This window comes from Culex quinquefasciatus, chromosome 1 (assembly GCF_015732765.1).
Source record: "Culex quinquefasciatus strain JHB chromosome 1, VPISU_Cqui_1.0_pri_paternal, whole genome shotgun sequence".
In the NCBI taxonomy this organism is placed as follows: domain Eukaryota; kingdom Metazoa; phylum Arthropoda; class Insecta; order Diptera; family Culicidae; genus Culex; species Culex quinquefasciatus.
In genome coordinates this window covers 2,455,327-2,470,313 of record NC_051861.1, presented here as the reverse complement: position 1 = coordinate 2,470,313, position 14,987 = coordinate 2,455,327, and the positions used below count along the sequence as shown (strand labels likewise).

At 38.8% G+C, this 14,987-nt stretch overlaps 1 protein-coding gene across 1 annotated transcript; it reads right to left on the bottom strand.

Moving 5' to 3' along the window:
* Positions 1-12,232: 12,232 nt before the first annotated feature.
* LOC6035180 (phenoloxidase-activating factor 1) lies at positions 12,233-14,334 on the bottom strand. The gene is made up of 3 exons (XM_038266892.1): positions 13,475-14,334; positions 12,995-13,424; positions 12,233-12,937 (listed from the first exon to the last, which is right to left on the bottom strand). The coding sequence occupies exons 1-3, from the start codon at positions 14,268-14,270 to the stop codon at positions 12,349-12,351; spliced, it is 1,815 nt and encodes a 604-aa protein (XP_038122820.1). The 5' UTR covers positions 14,271-14,334; the 3' UTR covers positions 12,233-12,348.
* Positions 14,335-14,987: the final 653 nt, after the last annotated feature.

Below are 14,987 nucleotides of genomic sequence, written 5' to 3'. Positions count from 1 at the left end.
TTTGGTGAGATTTAGAAAACTTAAATTTTTTTAATATTTACTTACAGTTTTTGTATGAACAGCAGCCAAAATTGTATGGAGACTTGTATGGGTGAACCAATGACGCATAATAGCTTATTTGGTCATATGGAAGGCTCCCACAAAGTTTAAGTCAAACCAAAAAATACATAAAATAAAAATGGTAAAGAGTTACTCACATTTTTGAAATGGCGAAATTGCCATTTCTTGTGCTAGATGATAATAATTTGTTTGCTCAAGTCATTAATTTTTGATAAAAATATTTTTTTAATTCAAATTTTTTAGTTGAAAAATGTAATTAGCAATCGGAATAGCAGTTTAGTTTCAAAAAGAAGAATTTTCAGCACGTGTCGAATATTTATCCGACGAAGTTTACCGAGTTGGAAAATTATAACAATAGCTTGAAAAATCATGTGTAGTAACGAGTTGCAAGCAATATGGTGTATAAAATTTATATTTCAGCAAATAAGTTTACATTTTTCTGTCGGAGCCTAATTTTAACATGAATTGCGTACGTTTCACGTGTTTTTGATAAAGCAACCGTATAGACAGCCAAATATTGAAGCCATTGAACGAACAATTTCTACGTTGACCTTTGTTGAAGTATTTTCATTGCTAAACAATAGTTGAAGTATATATTTTGTGAAAATTGAAATGTTCATTTTGAAACGGTGCCAACGGTAAGGTTTGCTGGGATGCGTTGAACGCCTTCGTTCCACCCTACTCGCCTACTACAACCCCTACCGCCACCCTTAACACCCACAATCCCAGTCAAGGGGGTTGAGCAACCATTTTCGGCAGATGAACGAAAATTTATATTAATAACTCTCTTTTTTCCAGCGCTCGGTTCGACACATTTTCCGCCGCGTCGCGCCTTGGGATTTACCACAGTATGTGTGTGTGGGTGTGATGTTCAAGGGTTAATGAGAGTGGGGGAGTGTGGAGGTCGAAGGTTGGCCGTCGCCACGCGGGACAACACGCACATGTCGGCGCATAATGGGAGCGAACTATACACGGCGTTTGGTTCGTCCGTTTTGCTCCCCGGCTCAGCTCGGCTCAGCCAGCGAGTGTTGTTTTATTTTAATAATGACAGCTCAGGGGTATCATATAATTATATCAAAACATACACGCAATATTATTGCCTAAATATTTATGCCTACATACACACGTGCACACATACACACCAGCCATGAGCGCGCGTACAATAATAATAATAATGACGATAATTATTAGTGATGCTTTACATTAATTACTATCAGGTCTCGGTTGTCGGTTGGGGGGCTGTCGGTTCTCGAGCCCAGACTGGAGAAGGGGTCGAGTCACGGACTGTGACCAGCGGCGGCGGCGGCGGCGGCGTCGGTCATCCAACGGTCGGTGGCTTCCTGATGGGACTTTTGTGCTCTTCCATCACGAGAGCATCACAACACACATATGATAATTCTGGTTTGGTTTGCTTTTGCTGCGAAACACTGCATGCAGCCACGTGTACGTCCGCGGGGCGCAACTTAACAGCCCTTTGCTTTATTGATGTGGTCGATGGATATTGACCAGTAATTGGTATTAGGATATTTTATTTCCCCCCAGTGCTGAATTGATATAATCGGCCGCGGTGGTGAAATCATGTCCGGAAGGAGTGGGAGGGGAGGGGAGGAACATTGGAGCCCATTTTGATCGGTTATGATATTCGCATTAACAATTGTGCTACAATTAAACGTTATGTTTTTTCAATGACCGGAACACACCGGCGGTGTGGCCCATTATGATAGCAGCGACGAGAGAGATAGAGGTGCAAATGATAATGGCTCACAAATGCACCGCGATATAGATTGTGCAGTTTAATTATTAAAGGCACAATTATGAATTTACTATATGGCATGCCACGTGGCTCTAGGCGGGATAATCAATATGGTTGCGCGGTGGGCGGATTCTGTGGGCTAGAGTAAACTATGATTGTGGTAAACGATACTAAGTGGTTGGAAAAACGAGTTTGAAACAAGTACAAGTTATCAGATATAAGATCAGATCTACTGTGAAATTTAGTTTTTGTTTTCTATCGATAAGAGCAATCTGACACATTATACAGCACTTCTAAAAAGTTAAAAAAGGGGTTTTAAGCTTTGATGAAACTTCAGATTAACTTACCTTTTCTGGTGTTATGTTGTGCTTTTTAGTTACATTGTCGATTTTGCCGAATTGAACTTCGATTCGCTTAAAATATTACCAAAAATAATACACTCTAATTTTAAGTTTACACATAAGTTTTGCATCGTAACTCCAGCACAAAATTGACCAAAAATCGTTATTTTTTCAAAAAAATTCAAAGTAGATGGAAACAAATTAAGGTAGCATTTATGTATATTCTCAAAATAAAATAGGGGAAAACCCATGCTTTTGACGAATAAATAAATCATTAAAGAGATTGCAAATTGATGGTAAAATATCTTCTTGCATGTTTGTTAGATCCAAGACGATTTAGAAGAGGTGGGCCAGGGTTGCGGAGGTTTTTTTAGAATCTTATTATAACATTTTTTAAAGCTTGTGAAGTGATTTGACGACTAAAAAGAAATAAAAAATGCAAATGCCTTGCAAAACTCAAGCAAACTTTATTTTTTTAGACATAAAAATAAACATTTTTTTAACAACTCACACGTTAGTGGTCTAAAACTATGTATTTTATAGAGGAAAAAAAAAATGATCTGTTTTGTATTCCAGGAAAAGTTCATGATGAATTCTGTTTAAAGAATATGAAACTTTTGCGACATGGCTCAGGTAAGAGCAGTGTTGCCAGTTTTTATCCCGTATAGGCCTGGGTGAAATTGGAATCACTATAATGGCCATAACTCAGTTCTTTATTAGTTGGACTCATTAGAATGTCTATTTTCCGAAAATGACCCGCAGAACCCGGAAATGTTTCGGTGGCCGGAGATATTCCGGCGGGTCACTGGGTCAAACAGGGTCAAAAATGGCCATTTTTGGGGCCCGCACTATTTTGTCAATAGAAATCTTGGAAAAAAAAACACAATTTTTCATGTTACGATCTTTGTTCTACCAACAGACAATACTGACCATGCATTTTGCACCACCGTGGATGTTCCGAATTGAGCGGGCGGGGGAACCGGTCAAGGGACGGTCAGAAATAAAACTATTTCTATCATGGCAATATGGGTGTCAAAGTTCATCATTTTCAAAATCAAGCTCATCTATGATCCCCAAAACCACTTTTGGACCGATCTGGCCACTTTGGGACCGGTTCCCGGTACTACGGTGAACCCGGAATAACGCAAATTATGGGATTATTTCTGAACAATTCTTGACTGGGCAATATGGATGACAAAGTTCATCATTTTCAAAATTTAGCTCATCCATCATCCCCAAAACCACTTTTGGACCAATCTGGCCACTTTGGGACCGGTTCCCGGTACTCCGGTGGAACCCGGAATATGGCAATTTACGGGATTATTTCTGAATATTTTTTGACAGGGCAATATGGATGTCAAAGTTCATCATTTTCAAAATTTAGCTTATCCATGATCCCTAAAACCACTTTGGACCGATCTGGCCACTTTGGGACCGGTTCTCGGTACTCCGGTGAAACCCGGAATAAGGCAAATTACGGGATTATTTCTGAATAATTTTTGACAAGGCAATATGGTTGTCAAAGTTTTTTCATTTTCAAAATTGATTGTAAAATTTGCACCATAACAGTTATTTTTCTTATATGGAGGTTTAGAATACAGCTAAATAGTATCAGGATCACTATAAATAATAAAAGTATAGTTCAAAAAGCAATGAAAAGTCATTTTTATAGGCTAAGCTAGTCCACGTGGTAGCTGTTTGACATGTGGCGTCGCGGTGTTCATCAAGCATTCATAGCATGCTAAGAAAAATTTGATGCTTTTCTGGAGAAAACCGTTGGTTCCGAAAACCCCGGATGTATTGCCATTGAGCTCGATGGGGGTTGAACGAATCGACCTGGTCTCTTAAGGAAAGTTGTTCTCCAGACGATTCCGCTCATTTCTGGCCATCCTAGAAGTTTTTACATGTTTTCCCCAGGCCTGTAGGAGCGAATGAACGAAAATTCAAAATTTCCCATAGTAATTTCCATGTAAACTTGAACCCGCTTGAGACAAGCTAGTTTTCAACCAAATGAGCTGAAATTTGGTGTGAGAGTCCCTTTTGGTATGCCCTACAAGGGGAACCACACCAGAACTTGATCTGAGAACTTTTCAAAATCCGTACCCAGCCTAATATATATTCTAAAAACAATCACAGTTTTTCATGAAATCATAAGGTTATAATTTTTTATGAAATTTATGTATTCCTCTCGTTATTCGAAATTCCCACAAAATTTGTTTTTTTATGTAAATATCGGTTGCAAACGATTGTGATTGAACATCGTGTTACGTAATACCGTAATTAAAAGACGCAACATCTAACTAAAATTGATTGGAGTGATTGGAGATTTTCAAAATTCAAATATTTTTTAAGGTTTGGTTAACCCTGGTATCAAATGTTACCATCCTTAACTCTAGAGTCATAGATTATTTCTGGTCTTTTAAATTCTATAGAAAAGTAAAATTTAAAAAAGGAAAACTGAATTTTGTGATTCAACTTTTAGTGTTAATATTGCAATAACTAGTATACACATTTTCTTGATTTTTCCCGTTTTTCTTTTTCTGGAAAGTCTTTGTCATCACTGGCATCATATCATGTAAAAAAATATTTAAGATCTCGGAAAAATTGGGGAACGATTACAGAACAGGTTCAGAACTGATATCGTCGTTTGCAATGTCTCAAGAAAGCACCTACGTTAAAAAATGTTAAAATTTTGTAGGTTCAACAAGTTTTTTTTAATTTCGATATTGTTGTAAATTTTAGCGTTTATGTGGTAATTCCGTTATACCCTCTGTTTTTTTTAATTGTAAGTTTCATCGTTGGATTGATTCTTTTATTTTGAAATGTAACTGATATTACCCTATTTGTTAAGCTCCCCTCAAACCATTTGTGCCAGCTGGTGCGGCATTGATTTTACATCAATTTGATCAGATTGTAATGAGATGCACACCTGGGGAGTTGTGCAGGATTCATAATAACGAAAAAAAAGAACACCCTCAAAACCATCGTCCCGTGACAAATCCGCATAACCGCAAACGGTCGTCCGTCAACCTTCGCCCACCGGCCATATTGTATCCGCAGTGACACTAATCCCCCACGGGCAGAGCGAAACAACACATTGCTAACCAATGAATAGCACTGAAAACACAACACGGTCATCAATTGATTTACTGTGATTATGAAAATTGATTTTATTGCCGCTCCATCGCGCGCCATCAACCAATGTGCACTATAATTACGCGTGCACACAACAACACGTGCTTATTTTTTGCAATTTAAAAATAATAAATTAAAACAAAACAAGTCATGCACACGCTCCCATACTCAAAGCCATAATCTTTCGACATCCGCAGGCCATTAATCCTCCCGGCCGCACACACGCACACCCACGACATGACCATCCGCAACGCGCCAACAACATCAACAACAACTACACGCAAAATGGTGGCTTGTTCCGGCGCGAAAGAGTAGGCGTGGAGGCGCGATTCTCACCTGGCCTGGCCGCTGTTGTACTGCTGCACAATGTAAACAAACGCTTAAATTGACTCCACGCTAATTAGTGATGTTCTCCAGCCGGAGGAGTCGTAGCAGGCCTGCTCGGATTATGGCTTGTGCTGGTGTTGTTGAGCATTTTTCCGGGGCCAGGTTTTCCAGTGTTGGATTTGGTTGGGATTTGGGAAGGGGGTCATGGATCAAGAAGTTTTTTTTCACAATAAATAATAACGAAAACCAAATCAGGTTTAATGACATGATTAATTAAAATAATGATTTTCTCCTAATTTTGAAAATTTTTGAGTAGTAATTAAGTAAAAAAGAGAATTTTACTTTCTCGAACGTGAGGTCATGAGTGTTCTTTTGTTTACATACAGGTCAAAATTTGTTTGTCTATTTAAAATATTGGGATTTCTTTGATCTATGACTTGAATCATTGTTCAATAAAGTGTTTGAAAAACTCACCGCCTGCTATGATGCGCCGACACGTTTGAAGACCAGTCGCCTTCATCGTCATCACCACGTGGGATGAAAGGGGACTCCCTTTCGTTACACTCTTTATGTAATTAGATGAGAGAACGTTTGCCAGCGCAATCTCGTGATGGCACTAGTTGGGGGTCTTTTCAACTCATCTTGACTCGACGGTGACGGTGCAAGAGTGAGAAATGAGGTGTGGAGAATGAGTTTGCTCACTTGGGCAAGTCAAGTCGGCCAGACTTTGTCTCAGCAAGCGACGCCGAAGCGAAAGGGGTTCAAAGAAAAAGAAGAAGTCGTTAGACTGCTCTGGCAAACGCACAGCCCGTTGATCGCGGTAGGCGATGATGATGGCAAGGACTGCTGCGATGGTCGAGAAAAGTGGGGGTGTGATAAGAGACCGACCGTGAAAAGTACTCGAACATTTGCATATTTCTGTTAAACCTTTCTTTTTGCTCGACTCAGGTTGGGGTGGTAGTAATTTTCCAGCTCGGGAGGTTCGCCGTTTTTTGGACGTTGAAGAGAGTTTGGCGGCAGCAAGTGGTGGTGCACGTAAAAACGGGTGATGTTTTTAATTATCATCTTAAAATTTTCATCTTTGTGTCTCTGGAGCGCGATTTCATACTTGAAATTGTTTAGCGTTTTAGAGGAAAGCGTTCTCGGCGAGATACAGAAATACCGCGGTGAGAGCGCTGGCAAACAGGGTTGCAGGACTTGTTTTTACGAGTTTCTTGGGAAGACTGGTGAAGGCAGGGTTGCCAAACACTTGTTTTGTTTCTCGGATTATTTGCTTTTAGTTTGATCATGATCTGTTGAGCTCTAATGTTTATGTAGTTCACTTGTGAACTCGTGAACTCTTTTGCAACAGTTTGTTGTTGTTGTTTTGTAAATATATTTGTATCGCCCACCCTCACCTGCAATAGAACCACCGCGCCATTATTTGAGCAACCATCAAGGCAAATGAAGCAAATTAACGTAATTACTTGAATTTCACAACTGAGTGAGTGTGGAAAGTGCAGACAAAAAGGAAGAGACATACAAAAGAAGACCGTTTCAAGAAACCCAATACTATTCAAGTTTCTTTTGAGTCATACTAGAAGCTGTTGATGCTGTGATCTTTGTGATGTAATTCTTTGTGACATTTCTCATTAGGCGTCCCCTGCCCTTCCCTAACCCCTCACCCACTTGTAGCTCACAGTAATTACATTGCGAGTGTTTCGCTAGATTTTTGTATATCTCCATTTCGTTATGCGGAAAAAAGCGCTGTTGCTTTCTTCTCAATTCAAACTCGTGTGTCTTCTCCGAGAAACCTTTAATCAGGTTGCGAGCCCTATAAGGACCGACCTGGGACCGGTGGTACGCCGTTTAAATCTCGACTTTTCGCCGGCAAATTGAAAATTTTAGCTTACGAAGAAAACTTGTTCTGTCTTTCGCGCCAATTCTTCGCACAAAAAGAGGTAAAAGTTAAGTGATTTCAGCAAAGAGAGAGAGCGACAAAACACTTCGACACCTGTTTAACATAAAAATGAAGCCCTGCTAACCCCTCAAAGTAACGCCAACCCCCCTCCGATGTCGTCGAGCAGGGCAAGAAACTCGTTTTCGTTTCACGCGACACAACATTAACTCATCTCGTTGTCGTTGTCGTCGTTTGAATAATTAAAGTCCCCTGGTACAAAAACCGAAAAAAATGAAAAGAAAAACAATGGCTGCCACATTTTCCGGCTCTGTGTTCTGGTTCTCGCGCGTTCGACATCATTGGCGGAACAAGACAGGTTATTAAATGATGACATTAAGCGACACATATTATGACATGTTATGGAAGTGAGAGACGCACACAGGGGGGGTTCCTCGTTGAAATGGTACCTACACAAGTCTGCAGTCATCGTAAGAGTGTTTGCCGAAATGGGTCCCTTTGGGAAGGACTGAACAAAAAAAAATGACATACATACGCACAGCTCAAGAGGTATCCGTTCGGGAGGAAGGGGGGAAAATGACGACAGTCACTTGTATGGGGTTTGGCACATGAATGAGCCAATTTTGAAAGCTTGGTTGAAAAATTGTAAAAATTTTATGGAAATTATCAAAAACATGAAATATGATTGGATTTGCAACTCACATTCGTTGCTATCAACTTAACTCAACTCTCAATTCAACTCAACTCAACTCAATTCAACTCAACTCAACTCAACTCATCTCAACTCTCAACTCTCAACTCTCAACTCTCAACTCTCAACTCTCAACTCTCAACTCTCAACTCTCAAGCGTCAAGTCAAGTCTCAAGCGTCAAGCGTCCAATACAAAAATTCTCCGAACTGAAAAAATCCGCTTTTATTTCATCTTTGTTTATGAGTTTTTAAATCTCATATTTGAATAAGGTGAGTTTTTACCATATTTAAGTTTTTTTTTTTGTAAAAAATACACATTTTAAATTATTAGCAAGTTTTAAGCTTTCCATTTTTATCACCTTTCCATATCAAATTCATTAATTAAATGTTTAACTGGAACAGTTTCAATATGAATTTGATGTAATACATTGCAAAAGTAACAAATTGTAATATTATCTTTCATAAAAAACTGAACTGAAATGTACTTATTTTTTTATGATTAGTGATATGAATATCAACCGACGCGCAGTTTATTATGGATGCTCATTGGCTTATGGGATTTTGGCTTTATGGGAGACATTGGCTATAATCGAATAAAATATCATTCAAACATCAAAAAATGTGTTTGGAATCGGGATGATGACAGCTATCCAAAAATCCGTATTTTCCTGTATTTTGAAAATGCTATTTATTACACAAAAAAAACATCAAAATATTTGTTATTGCAATATGGGTATCAAATGATCTTGTTTTTCGAATGTCATGCAATTTTGTTTTAAATACCGAAATTTTTTACAAAACTTCGTATTTTTTGAAAAAAAAAAAAAAAAAACTCAAAATTTCAGTTTTCTGCAATATTGGTATAAAATGATTGGGATTTTTTCATGCATTTTGAATGTAATAACAACATTTTTAGAAAATACTAAACATTTTCACAGAACGGCTTAGGCCGTTGCAAATATTTTTCAAAGTTCATGTCGCCCCCCTTCAAAATTGGTTTGAAAAATCAGGGGGCAAAAATTTTTTTTTCCAAAAAACTTCAAAATTTCCATGAAATCTCATCAACTGAATACAATCTTAAATGCAATTTTTTGCATTAATAATCATATAAAGCATGTTTAAAACATTTTTTTCATTAAAATGTTGAAGCCATGGCTCGTAATTTTATTTTTTATACTTTTATATTTCTTTGCCCCCCACCCCCTTGACTTTATTCAAAGTCGAGGGATATAAACTTCAAGAAATATTTGCAACGGCCTAATTTTCGGAAAAAATACGCAAAATTCCAGTTTTTCACAATATGGGTATAAAATGATCCGAATTTTTTCACTCATTTCGAATTTAATAACCTTTTTTGAAAATACTCATAATTTTTACCAAACTACGTATTTTCAAAAAAAAAGCACTCAAAGTTTCAGTTTGGTAACAAATGATCGGAATTCTTTCAAACATTTTGAATGTAATAAGTTTTGAAATTTAGAAATTTTGAATATTTTTTAGAAAATAAGTTTTTTGAAAATTTTGAGTATTTAAAAAAAATTAGCTTTCGAAATCATTACAATATTTCGATCATTTGATAAAACCTGAAATTTTGAGCATTTATTCGAAAATACGTAGATTTGTGGAAATTTTTAGTATTAAAAAAAATGTGTTACAATTTTCGATATGTATGGAAAAATCCCGATCGTTTGATATCCATTTTGTCAAAAAACTTGAATTTTGATTGTTTTTGTTTTTAGAAAGTTTGTAGTTTCGTTAGAATTTTGAGTATTTTCAAAAAATGATACTTTATTCGAAATGTGTGAAAAAATCCGAATAATTTGATATGGGTATTAAAAAATGAAACTTTGAGTATTTTTTCGACAATAAGTAATTTTGTAATTTTGTTGTATTTTCAAAAAATGTTGATACTACATTCGAAATGTATAAAAATTCCAATCATTTAATACCCATTATTTGAAAAAAATATTTTTTTTTTGTTTTTTTTTCAAAAATACGTAGTTTTGTGAAAAAATATAGATTTTTCAAAAATTTGTGTTATACCTTTTGAAATTTATGAAAAAATCCTGATCGTTTGATACACGTATTGTAAAACCTAAAATTTTGACTTTTTTTGTTATACGTAGTTTTGTAAAAATTTTAAGTATTTTCAAAAAATAAAAATTACATTCGAAAGGTATGAAAAACCCGTTCATTTGATACCCACATTGCCATAACAATAATTTTGAGTATTTTTTCGAGAAACTTTGCATTTTCAAAATACAGGAAAAATACGTATTTTTGTTAAAATTGTTATGTTATTATAATTGCAACCGATAGCTGACATTATCCCGATTCCAAAACATTATAATTTATTGATGTTAATATGATGATGCAGCTGAACGAATCAAAACCTGTTTAAATTTCAACAAAAATCAAAATTGGATATATGGGTTTCCAAATCATGGATTTTTACAACATTGAAGTTTTTTAAGACATTAAATTGAAACAATTTTTTTGCAATTTTCTCAATCGGAAATCCCACTTAAGAGCCACTCATTGAACTTCGGGATCCCGAAAATAAGGGTCGTCACGATTGAGTCGCGGGGAGTCGTGCTGTTTTTTTGTCCACTTGTTTTCCGTTGCGGGTCGATGTCAACTTTTTATCCCCCCTCCTCTACCCACCCCTCACCGCCCCACTTCTTCCCTTAAACAGCAGGTTCGAAATGAAATACATAAAAAAAACTGCGGATGGTACTTTAGGGCTTTTGGGGGATGATCTCTGACACACACACACACACACACCCACAACTGTTGGTTGGTTTGGTGGGGGGTTCGGTTGGGCGGTTGGAGTTGAAAAGGCCCGGGATATGATTTGTGATTGAGGTTGTATTTTGCGTTCCGTGCGTGCGTGTCTCGTGGGCATAAAAAAGTCCTGTAATGAATTGAATAATTCAGCGGGAGACTTGATTATGCGAGGGGATTTACGGCCGGGAACAGGACGCTCTTTTGTTGCCGCTCGTTGGATGTGGGGGATATATTTTTAAAATAAAGTTTTGATGGATTTTCGTCACGTGTCTCCCGCGCGTAATCTGTGCTGTTAAATTGGATTAAAACGGCTCCGGCTCCATTTGGTTGATTTGCTGCCGAAAGTTCGTCACCCTTCTTCGGTCATTACTCTTTTTGTGTAGTTTTTTTTTTTTTGCTAATTTTCACACATCAACAAACCCAATTCTGATCAGTTCCGCTTCGGAACCAATTAATATTAGGACATTTCTGGCCATCTCCTCGGAGGATTCCGACTGACATCATCGTCCCCAAACTTTCCAGCTGGCCGGTTTGCTGCCGGACCATTTTCGGTCGTATAATCGGACGCACCCTTGAGAACCGGGCCCAAAAACACATAAAAGATAACATGCTGGTTTTCCGGTGCACAAGCAAAGAGCACACACACACACACACACACACATTCTCCCAAGAAAGAAGACTTTGTATTTATGTGCAACCCCGGTCAGCAGCAGCAGCAGCGTTTTATGGCTTGAAAGTTATGCATTAAGTTGGTCTTTTGCACCCCATTCCGGGTCGGCGTGGCTTCAAGATGGAAGGAAGGAAGTTGCAGTGGAAGAAATAACCCTGAGAAAGTTTCATATTTCTCACTCCAATGCACACTCGAATGTCGGAAATGATTTCCCACTAGAAATGGAGAAGCCGAGTTTGTTGTGTTTTGCATCTTGTGATGGGTTATTTTAGGTTAAGGACTGGAGCTTTTGGGAATGAGGGATAAAGTTGTTCTGCACTCACTAAGATATGCAGCTTATTAGGGTTGGGCAAGGGGTGAAGAATTGTTAATATGTGTACAAACAGAATAAAACGACAAGTGCATGGGAAAACGACGAGTAAAGTGTGCGAACTGCTATGGTAACGATACAGCAAACTTTCGCGGGTGCGTCTTCAACTCAATTATATTCAAGATCCAATCCATGTTAAGATCTTCAAACATTGCACGGGTAATCGAAGAGCATAAACAGCGAGTAAAGTGTGCAAACTGCTATAGTAATGGAACAGCAAACATTCGCAAGTTTATTCGTGGCAAGTAAACTGAGTGTGCGAATAAAGTGTACTTTTTTGTGCGAGTTTAACGTTTAAAAATTTGTTTTAATTCATTCTACAACTCCATATTGTCCACAATCCAATCCATGTAGAAGCTAACATCAGTATAGATCGATGGATAGTTAGCTCCGCAAGAAAAAACCGACGTAATCCCATACTGGACAAACCGAATACCCCCGTCACTCCGCACCGGATAACCCAGCGGACTTCCGTTATCATCCGTGCATACGTTTGAGGTTCCATTCCGGCCAGCGCACAAAACTCCCGGTCCGATGTGATACTCCGGATTCGCTCCGAACGCTGTCCGACATTCGGAATGATCTACCGCAGGAACCGTAGCCTTCTGAAGAATTCTAGCCCAATCACCGTTTTTCACCGTTGCACCCCAGCCGGATATGATGTATTCGTTTGGTTTCGATTGGGTATCCGGCAGGCAAACCGGCTGGATGTGATCCTCAAATGTGACGTCGGTCTTGAGTCGAATCAACGCGATATCATTCCTAGCTGCATCGTCGTCCAAATCCGGATGTCCAACGAAGCTTTCAACGTCGTAATCTCGAACCGGGGGAGCACAATCTTTGGGATCGTTCACGTTACAGTCCGGATCTTGGCGACGATCGTACTCTCCAAGTCTGACCTGTTGACTGGGATGGGAAGTTTCATTCAAATCATGCTTGAAATCTTGTGAATTCTCAACTTACAGAATTGAAGAATCATCGTTGACACACCAGGCACTACTCAAGACGTAACGTTTGTTGATCAGCGATCCATGACAGAATACAAACTGCCTTCCGCTAGTTTTGTTCTTCCAGATCAACCAGACCATCCAGGGAAACTCCATCAGATCTGCGTTCGATCCCCGGCTGATTTTGTTGGTCAAATATTTGCCACAATTGCGGGGTAGAAGCTCTGGGATAGTTACGGTCGTAGTTGAATGCTTTGATTCAATCTCCGTGAGTTGACAACAAATGCTTCGAGAAACGCCCGGTTGGGTGCAGGTTGCCTGTTTGATGTAGTATTTGTACTTTGGCTGTGGGGTTGGACTCGTAATGATTTTGTAGATGTTTTGGCACTGTTCGATCCGGACGCACATTCCTGGCTTGTTGGTTGGAGTCGTGCATGGGATGCTATCTGGAAGCAATCTGAGTTATTGGGATTCAACCAATGTGACTGAATCTTACCTAATTTCTCAGTCGAATACTGAATTTTGGTCACGTTACGAATCCATGGGACAAAGTTCTCAATATTGTTGAAAGCAGCGTTACTTTTTGCGCTACATGAAGAACCGGAATCTCGTGCTGACAACGTTCCTCCCATGAACCAGACTCCCTTTCTTTTGAAATAAATTCCCGATCCAGCATCGCTGTTACAAAGTGTGGTCTCAGTCTTGAATCCAACACAAAACATGCTACTACCCCGCACTTTTTCATATACTTGAAGATCACTTCTAAGACATTCTTCATCACTGATTACCTCGGATATCGAGCTCTTCAAACCCGAAGATTCATCACCCCAGCTCACGAAACTCCCCACCTGCTCAAGCAACTCCTCCGCCAAGTTCAAACAAACTGGCTGAACATACTCCGTGAACTCCACCTCCGAGTCCAGCTCCAGCAGTGCAACGTCACTCCCCAAACCGGTAGCCCTATCAACGCGATGAATCTCCCGTACTCCGTGCTGCTGGAAGCCGTTCGGATCCAGTTCCTGCAGGTTCCGAACTCCCATACGAACGAACATTTGACGACCGTCGCCGTCCTCACTCTGAACGCACCGATCTGCCGTCAGCACGAACGTTTCACTGATGAGAGTTCCCCCGCAGGTGTAACTGTCCCGGGAGGAACCTTTCCGATGGTAAACGGCCACCTTCCAGGGCCAGTAGCCGGAGAAGGTGATCTTTCGCTGGCCGCACTCGAAAGAACTGGTGGAACTAGCGAGGAATGTCAGCACTATCACTAAAAATGATATGATTTGTTTCATTTTCAGACAAAAACAAAAACACGATTATTTGTCTAGTTTCACATCCAAATGATCGAACGTCTCACGCAAGTCTGATCAAAGCCGCAATCAAAGCTAACGATTTTATGTATCACCTGTTCGCAAACCAGTTTTAGGTTGAGCGCGAAGAAGACCAGACAATGATTATACACAGAAAAAAAATCAAGTCTTGGAATCGTTAATAAGATCAATTAAATTGTGAATCTTGAAGTATTCCCTTTATTTTGGGAATTATTTTTTGTGGTTCCCCATTTCTTGAACATTATTCATAATTGAACGATCAAGTTTTTTTCCGTGTACCTCGTGACGTGGGGAATTCCCAAAACCTGTTTTTATGCCGTTGATATATTTTTTTGCTTTGTTTAGGAGGAAATTCCATATGGAGTTTACGTAGTAGAAAACTATCGTATCAGTGTAAATAGCATTGAGGAATAAATATCGCACAATTATTTGAAATAAATACATTTATGGTAAAGAAAAGTGCAGGACACACTTTTTACCTCTCCAGAATCATTGATTTTATAAGATGGCTTGTGTTTGTTTACGGTCTTATTTACATGCGTAATTTACGTCAAAATAGTATTATTGAATTCTAGATTAAGGAATCAACTCTCTGCCAAACATTTAATTTTAAGGTAAAAAAGAACCTAGTTGGAAAAGACGTCACATGAGCCATAAAGTCATGTAATATTACAACCC